The sequence below is a fragment of the Ipomoea triloba genome, chromosome 14, assembly GCF_003576645.1.
Source record: "Ipomoea triloba cultivar NCNSP0323 chromosome 14, ASM357664v1".
Classification (NCBI taxonomy): Eukaryota; Viridiplantae; Streptophyta; class Magnoliopsida; order Solanales; family Convolvulaceae; genus Ipomoea; species Ipomoea triloba.
In genome coordinates this window covers 5,067,366-5,076,332 of record NC_044929.1, presented here as the reverse complement: position 1 = coordinate 5,076,332, position 8,967 = coordinate 5,067,366, and the positions used below count along the sequence as shown (strand labels likewise).

The following is an 8,967-nucleotide window of genomic DNA, read 5'->3' as shown; positions in this document are numbered from 1 at the left end:
TATGTTAGTTGAATACTTGTAGTAAATACATAATTTATTAACTGAAGATACATAATATATTAACTGTAAATACATAATCTGAATATTGTTTTAAACCAGAATCCACGACGTAAGATGGACCCTAATATTTAATTTTTACACTTCATACTTGGTTTGTGTTAGGAGTAACCAAAAAAAACATAAATAAATAAAGAGTTGGCGGGTTTCCTTTAAAATATGTAGAGATATTTTATTCATTCTTAAAGAACAAAATATACATAGCCCATATATAAAGCAAAGCATGATGCACTTTGTCTTTATACCCTTTATTTTATATATACCTGAAGTGCTAGCATGCATTCTTTTATTAACTTCTTATAAATAAATAAATAATGCACTGTGCAGTTCGCCTCTATTGGCCAAAACAAAAGCGAGCAATCAAGGAGAGCATAGTGGGGATAGCTTATGAAGAATATATAAAACAATGTATTTTGGTGTTGACATACATATCAGTAATAAGTTTCTTATTTTAATTTATCAATGTTTTTTAAAAATGAATTTTCATGATTTGCTTTAACAAATAAAATATTGATGGCCAATCTCTATTTAATTTCTTATGCTATATATGTAAGAGGTTAGGTACACATTAAACACACAGTTTGGTCCTTGTCCACAATCTACTAATTAGGAATCAACTGAGTTGTCCATGCAAGCTGTTTACACTATAACTAAAATTATCAAACACCTTAATGTTTGTTTTGCTACTTTAATTTTAATGTTTCTTAATGAAAATTTTAATTTGTTGCACATTTGCTTCTTTGTTTCCTTTTATACTTCATACTTGGAGCATGTTTGGAGTAAAAATAAAAGGTATTGTTTCCTTTAAAATTTGTAGAGATTTTTGATTCATTCTTAACGAATAATAAAATATACATATATAAAGCAAAGCAAGATGGCACTTTGTCTTTATATATAAGGACAAAGTGTCATCACGCTTTGCTTTATATACCTGAAGTGCTGGTTTTCTTTTATTCGCTCCTAATAAACAAATAAAAAAAATGCACCGATACAGTTACACAATCATTATATTATTTCATGGACCATAGTCTACACAACTATATAGACTATAAATAAAAAGTATATTTTTAATATAATAGAAATACATTATTCGTTTGTGCTTATTTAACTCTTTTCACTTTATAATTTAACCCAATATTTTAAAAATAGTAGACTATAGATAACTTTGATTGTAATGCACTCAATTAATTGCATTACCTTTTTAATTTTACTTATCGGCAGGAATCATTTAAAAAGAAATAAAATACTATTTATGTTTGAAGTGTTGCAGCAGCACCTTAGCTTGATTAAAAAGTAGATAGTACAGAAGAATAGTGATTTGGAAGGATTTTCAGAGACAAAATCATTTACATTACGTACGTGTTAACATCAAAACTATGATACTCAACAATATTAGTACTAACAATGCTTTGCTAACAAGGAGAGCATGTTGATGGCTACTTATGAAGAATAACTAACACAATTTATTTTAACCAATTTTCTTTTGGATAACAATTTTTGCTTCAATATAACTCACTTATATTTGTCAACTATATATTTTATATTAGAGTGGCAAATACGTATAGATGAATTGTATTAGATAAGTGGTCATCTATGTCAACAATATTATAAAATTTTTCCTCATTTGCATTTTACTTCAGAAAAAAGAAATAAGAAATGTCAAGATCAAAGATTTTGATGAAATGTCTATTAGTCACTTATGAGTCATGAGAATGTCCTTTTAAGTGTTTAAGAGTGTGAAAAAGAGCACACCGGGGATAGTTTATGAAAAATATATAATACATTTTATTTTGGTGTTGACATACATATCAATAATGAGTTTCTTATTTTAATTTATCAATGTTTTTTTAATGAGTTTTCATGATTTGCTTTAATGAATAAAGTATTCGTGGCTAATCTCTATGCAATTTCTTATGCTATATATGTAAGAGGTTAGACACACATTAATTTAAACACGCATTTTGGTAATGTTCTTGTTCACAATCTACCACTTAAGAATCAACTAAGTTGCTTCTTTCTTTCAAAAAAAAAAAAGAATCAACTAAGTTGCTCCTGCAAGTTTTTTTTTTTTTGAAAACTTGCTCCTGCAAGTTGTTTACACTATAACTAAGATTATCAAACAAAACTAAGATTATCAAACACCATAGGGCCGGGCCGACAAGGTTTATTTTACTTCTTTAATTTTAATGTTTCTAAATAAAAAATTTGTGCCAAAGACCTTGTGGTCAAGCGGCATGAAGTGATTCTTCCAAGTGGGAGGTCTGACATGTAACAAGGTCAATAGTATTCAAAAAAAAATTGAAAAATTTGTTGCACATTTGCTTCTTTGTTTCCTTTTATACTTCATACTTGGAGTGTGTTAGGAGTAAAATAAAAAAGGGCATTGTCTACTTTAAAATTTGTAGAGATTTTTTTATTCATTCTTAACAAATAAGAAAATATACATAGTCCATCCGTTATAAAGCAAAGCATGGTGACACTTTGTCTTTATTTATATATAAAGACAAAGTGTCATCATGTTTTGCTATATATACTTGAAGTGCTGATTTTCTTTTTATTCGCTCCTAATAAAAATACATTATTTTATATACTATCAAACAGTGTATATTCAATATACAAATAATGTACTTTTTTTTAGAAAACAAATAATGAATTTTTAGTATATTAAAAATGTACCTTGTATTAATGGCCCGCAAAAAAATTTATTAGCTAAAACATAAACGAGCAATCAAGGAGAGCATATTGGGGATATATAGTTTATATGAAGAATAATACAATTTTATTTTAACTAATTTTATTGTGGACTAGTGGCATCCGGTGTCCCGAAAAACACTCTCACAATGGGAGTGGGTTTGAGCCTCAGTGGAGGCAACTGTTGAGCTTCAGTAGGTTGAGAAAGTAACTATGAACAGATACTACATTGTAACAAAGTCAGTAGTACTAAAAAAAAAATTATTTTGGTGTTGACATAAATATATAAGTAAATAACATTAAGAATATAAGTTTCTACAATTCCACTTATATTTTTGACAAGCTCCACCATTTCATCATTCAATCCTGTGATTAATTAATTAGTCACCCGAGCATCCTTATCAATGATTTTTTGTTGGTTTATTTGATGATATGGATGATAGAGATGATGATTTGGAGGAGAAAGGAGAGAGAGTAAAATGTATTTGTAGGAAAATGGGTTCTTTGTGGGGCAATGGAGAGAGAAATAGTTTTAAAAGGTCTGACCTTGTGCGTTAATCTCAAATTGGGCGCTCAGAGGGCGTTTTTTATTTCTTTATGCTGACAAGTGTGTTTTTTTTTCTTTTTTTTTATTTCCTTTTTTTTTTCATCTCCTCTCATATTCTCTTTCCTAGTCATACCTGAAAAAACTCCTCAAAAACTCCAACTGATATGGATGCTCTTATGTCACATGCGTTAACATTGTATATTTCCACACATTAGGATAAAGTCCACCTTATGACCTCAGAGGCAAAGAAGATAAACTGATCTAAATTGTAAATAAGCGTCTGATCCAAATTAAGAAGATCAATAAGTTATTCTCACTAGAAGTTGAATTTAGAATCGTGTTGTTATCAAATCAATAATTCGACCAACTCAACTGGAATTGGCCCATATATTTTCTTTACTCTATACCTGGAGTGCATTACAAGAAAGAATAAGAGAATTTTTATTTAATTTCATCAAACTTTTATGAACTTCCAAACAAAAATTAATAAAATATTCGATATCTGTTGCTATATATGTACCAGGATAGCCACACAGTCCACTCACAAACAGCCCAATTTTCTCTTTCCCATAGAGCTATCTTTCTTCTCCCTAATTCTTAGAAATGGCATCTAATCAGCCTTTGCCTATATCTGAGATGGTAGTTTCACACGTTGATCATGAAACTATCATGCAAGAAATTATGGCTACTCATAATCCCGATAGCAAAGACTTTCAAGTCAATTTTATCTTTAATTCCGTGAAAAACATCCTTTGTCCTATTACGGTTAGCTTATTTATTCTTACTTTTTATAATGTACCAAACATATTTTATCTTACTCACTATTCCATTTTGTCATATTGTTTGATCATTGATTTTAAAAATAACCACTTTACTTTTTCTAATTGTTTTCATCCACCCAATAAATACAATACACAGCAAAAGTGGTGTCAGTGTATGTATATATATAAGATTAATTGAGATCAAATGAGAAGTATTCCTTTTGTGAGAACCCTAAATTACTTATTATGCATCTTGTAATGTTTGATTGTGCAATTGCTAATACCTGATTATGTATTCGAAAATTTATTATCAAAGCACACTGTAAAGTAATTTTCAAAAAAAAATACCTTGATATTTTTGTGATTACTATTATGCATGCAACTTGTAATGTCTAATTGTATAACTGTTGATATCTTATTTTGCAATTCACACGTCATTACCGGACATTTGGTCATGCCCATATATATATACACACACTCATAAGTATATTAATTACTCCGTACTATTTTCCATTTCATTTGTTGTGTTGGGATGATGCATGGTTCATTTAGACTATTGGAAAGTCCATTCCTGAAGACAAGGAGTCAAATGAGGAGTCTGATGAAGAGCTATTTGACTACAAGGATTTTGGTGAAGGAGAACCCAATAATGAAGAGTTTAAAGACTTGGAGCTTTTATGTCAGATAAAACGACTTTCCTTTGAGGTGCAGTGATTTTTTTTTATACATGAAAAAAAATTAAGTGAACATTTTCTTTCTCATTAATTAACTTTTCCAATCAAATATTATAATATGTTGATTATGTTATAATACTTGTTTTTATAATGTGATATTATTCAGACTACATTAAAGTGTTTGGATAATGCGGATCAACACACAACTGTAATATACTTTATGAAAATGTTATCCATATTTTCATGGGATGTCAAGATTTTGATGATGCTGGCAACATTCTCCATCATGTATGGAGAATTTAGTTTTGTTAATGGTCACAAGGGATTGAGTACCAAGTTGGCAACTGTCAAGGGAATCCCTGCTCCTATGGTGCCCTCTCATGTCCAGTTTATCAAATTACTCTTACAGCTCGCTAAGTATATTGTTGAGCTCGCAAAATCATCATCTCATAGTTCATCGTCAATCATACCAGTCTCTTGCTACTGGATCTTCACGAGTATTCTTGCTTGCACATCCTGTTTTGCTCGCTTTCCGAGAGCAAATTCTAAGTAAGATCAGATTTAGTTTTATGTATTTAATTATGTGTGGCCATAATACTTAGATTAAATAATTCATGTCAAACTTCAATATCTAAGCTCTAGGCCAGGCAATCTATTACAAGTGTTATGTAATTAAAAAAATATTAATTATTGAATTCAAATAAATAAATATTGATTAAGGTTATTATTGTCGTTGTTGTTGTTATAGGTGGCTTGAAAGAACACAATTGTCCAGTTTAGCTATGAAAGTTAAAGACTTAATTTTAGAATGCCGCCCAATAATAGGTTTGTTTTATAAAATGTATAAATTGTCAATATGTATATAACCATATATTTTGATATTGAAGCATTAAAGTAATATTGATATATACAGAAAAGAAGAGAGAAGAGGAATCTTATCAAGCATTGTGTTGCGCATTTTCTGAGGAGAGTCCTGTTCCTTCCAGTAATTTGGATGTTCTCAAATTACTATTTAATGTCAAGCATCATGACAAAAAGAAGCTCATATATGATGGCAAGACAAATAAAATGGTACGTACATACTTAGGTTTAATATAAAACAATTATTGTAATTATTTGATGTTGATTGTTAATTAAGTACCATATCATTCTTTAGGTTAATAATAAATATATAATAAAATTACATGTGTATATCTTCATTAATAATCAATCTTTTTAAAAGATTTTGAGTTCAAGTTATGTGTTATATATTATCAAATAATAGTATTTGATTTGTCAAAAATAGTCTGATAAACATGTTATTCACCGACAAAGTGACAAGTAATACTATGGAACGTTAATTATTAGTATCATTGCTAGCTTAGTAGTTATAGAAATATTGGCAATTATCCGTTAACTAAAACATAGCCCCTCTTCAAAATTGTAGGTGGGATTACATTCGTTGAACAATAAGGGTTTGCTATTGTTAATATCACCAAGTCTTGACATTGACATTCATTTGTGTTATCTACTTCATGACCTTGAGATGAAAATTAAACTACGTACACTTTGGATTCCAATATTAGATTGTCCTACATTATGGACAACTAATAAAAATGTGAAAGAGCAGTTTAGAGGTTTAGTAAATGTACATCATTTACTTTCAATGAGAAATCCAGAAAAATCAGTATCCTTAGGATTAGTAAGATTTGTTAAAGAGAAAGTGTTGCATATTGGAGGTGAGCCTATCATTATCTCACTGGATCATCATGGAAGGATTACTCACCGCAATGCAATGCATGTGATATGGATAAGAGTTGGTGTTGCAGGTACGGACTATACTACTATAGATAGCAGTGAAGGGAGCATAGTTCCTTACTTACAAACTGTGCTCAAGAAAAGGAGTTTGGATGTTAGGGAGTTTGTGCCTGACATTGATAGAAAGATAAGTGATTTGGCAGGTGAAATGAATAGCAAGATGAATGACTGGTTACATGACATTATCAAGCATGTAGAAGATCCGGTACGTTTATCGTAAACTACTCTTATTACCACCTAATAACTATCACTTAATTATTTTATAATTTTGCTTCAGATTTTAAAACCAGCTCAGTAGACTCAAGTCACTCAACATGGCTTTAATTTGATTGTGATGTATTCAATCTCTACTTATCATTATTATTATAAGAAAGAAAAGTAAATATCTAATTGATTACAGTTTTAATTTTTTATTTTTATTTATACTTTTGGAGTTTATAGAATTTTGAATTAGATTTCATTACTTATTTATTTTAATCAACAGATTTACAGCAATATTTACACATGTGAAAGAGAAAATAATCATTGGAAGGAAGTAATTTGGTGCACTAAACTTCTGTCGTCTGCCCAGAAAGATCCGATAAATGAATGGGTACGTTTCATTTATAGGATATCTAAAGAAATGATGTTAGAAATAAATTATATTCTTATTCAACCACAGCTTCTTAATTATCATACTTAGTACTTCAATTAAATTACTTGTGAATTTTTTGACAAAAGTAAATCTAATTAACAATCAATTGATAGTTTTGCCTTCTTTTTCTTTTTCTTCTTAAAATATATACCAATATTAATTTTAAAACACTAACCTATTTTAATCTACCAGGTTGATGGGAACAAGTACATTTTTTTTATGGGAGGGAATGACATAAAATGGGTTAAAGAATTCCTATCAAAGGTGTTGTGTGTTAATCCACAATTGGCATTTGAGCTGTGCTACAGTGGTACCAACAATAAAGTAGCATCCATAATTGCTCAAGAGAATATTTGCGCATATTATCCTCCCGTGGCTGCAAAATCTTTTTGGACACGACAGCAAAGTACGTTCTTGTCAAGAATTCAATTCTTAAACGAGACTCATCGCGATGAGAAGAGTGACGAAATTGTGGAAGGATTAAAAAGATTGCTAGCTTATGAGGCTAAAGGATCAACAATTGAAGGATGGGTTTTGTTAGCTAAAGGGAACAAAATAATTTTATGTGACTTAGGAGACAAAATGCTGACAGTCATGAATGAATATGAGAAATGGAAGGACAACGCCATTGCCAACGGTTTTGACCAAGCATTCAAAGATCATCATGAGAGACTTGCTTCAACTTCTACTTCACATCACCACCGTTATTGTGCTCTGGAATACCCAACCAATTTCAACAAAATTCCGGAAAATGTGGAGTGTCCCCAATGCTGTTACAATATGAACAAATTCGTCACTTTTGCATGCTGCCATGGCCATTCTTATACTCCCGAATCCCCATGATGTTGATGATACAAATTAGTATACTTAACTAATAGTGACACATTATTATGCAGTTTTTACATATGTATTGATGGTTAAACTTTTGCACCCAATTTAATTTCTCAAAATTTGTTACTTGCATTTGAGAGAGAATTTTTTATTGTTTTCATCCAATTAAATTTGTTTCCTTTCTTTTCTTTATTTTTTTAAAATACTCATAATTCTTTACAAATATTATCTATTCTATACTTTTTCAAACATTTTAAGCCTAAATAATCTAAGCCTTCACCAATTCGAACCTATGACGTACTACCCATATAGAATGGTAAACGGGATGTCATCCGTGATAATATATAAAGTTCCCCATTAAATTAAAGTGTATAAACATTATACTATTTTTTAATGAATTATTTTGATCTCAATAGCTATGTATAAAAAATTAGCATACATTGCTTTTGACAAGAAAATAGAGATGGAAAAAAAAATCATTATTACTTGTAAAAATCAATGTTTAATCTCCACAACCACGTTGGGTGGAATGTAAAAGTTTTGAGATGAGTGATTTCATTTTCTGTGGAAAAAAATCAATGCAAAACAAATTCTAAGTTGAATTTAGGATTAAGTAAATGTCTGTATCTTCTAGTTTACTATCCGTACTTTACTTCTTGCTTCGTGACTAAATTTTAAAAATAAAAAATAAAAAGAGAAAATTGTCAAATACACCCTTCAACTTTGCTGAAAAGTGCAATCTTAAACTTTAAGAAAGTGCAATTGAACATTTCAACTTGTCAAAATAAGTCAAATAAGTCTATTTTACCTGTAACCAACAGGTTACCGGTAAAATTATCGACTTGACCAGCGATTTCATATGATCCTAACTCTATATATATATATATATAATAACAATAAACCTATAATAAACGCATATTTGTCTCCGTTTGTGGAGAGGCAAACCTGAGTCAGAAGTGTTGTAACAGTCAAATT

General features: G+C 29.8%; 1 protein-coding gene across 2 annotated transcripts; it reads left to right on the top strand.

Annotated features, from left to right (window-relative positions):
• The first annotated feature begins 3,856 nt into the window (after positions 1 to 3,856).
• LOC116003472 (protein SIEVE ELEMENT OCCLUSION B-like) lies at positions 3,857 to 8,124 on the top strand. 2 transcript variants are annotated; one of them, XM_031243361.1, is made up of 8 exons: positions 3,857 to 4,060; positions 4,609 to 4,761; positions 4,897 to 5,279; positions 5,479 to 5,555; positions 5,644 to 5,801; positions 6,157 to 6,732; positions 7,012 to 7,119; positions 7,354 to 8,124. In XM_031243361.1, the coding sequence occupies exons 1-8, from the start codon at positions 3,899 to 3,901 to the stop codon at positions 8,002 to 8,004; spliced, it is 2,268 nt and encodes a 755-aa protein (XP_031099221.1). In that variant the 5' UTR covers positions 3,857 to 3,898; the 3' UTR covers positions 8,005 to 8,124. The 2 variants fall into 2 exon arrangements, with proteins under 2 accessions (XP_031099221.1, XP_031099222.1); XM_031243362.1 differs by lacking the exon at positions 7,012 to 7,119.
• Positions 8,125 to 8,967: the final 843 nt, after the last annotated feature.

What these genes read in the sequence shown, in the direction of transcription:
- LOC116003472 (XM_031243361.1), top strand. Translation starts at nt 3,899, where the DNA reads ATGGCATCTAATCAGCCTTTGCCTATATCTGAGATGGTAGTTTCACAC. An exon ending in AGAATGCCGCCCAATAATAG is followed by an intron (nt 5,556 to 5,643) that starts GTTTGTTTTATA and finishes TGATATATACAG; the next exon opens with AAAAGAAGAGAGAAGAGGAA. An exon ending in AAGATCCGATAAATGAATGG is followed by an intron (nt 7,120 to 7,353) that starts GTACGTTTCATT and finishes TTAATCTACCAG; the next exon opens with GTTGATGGGAACAAGTACAT.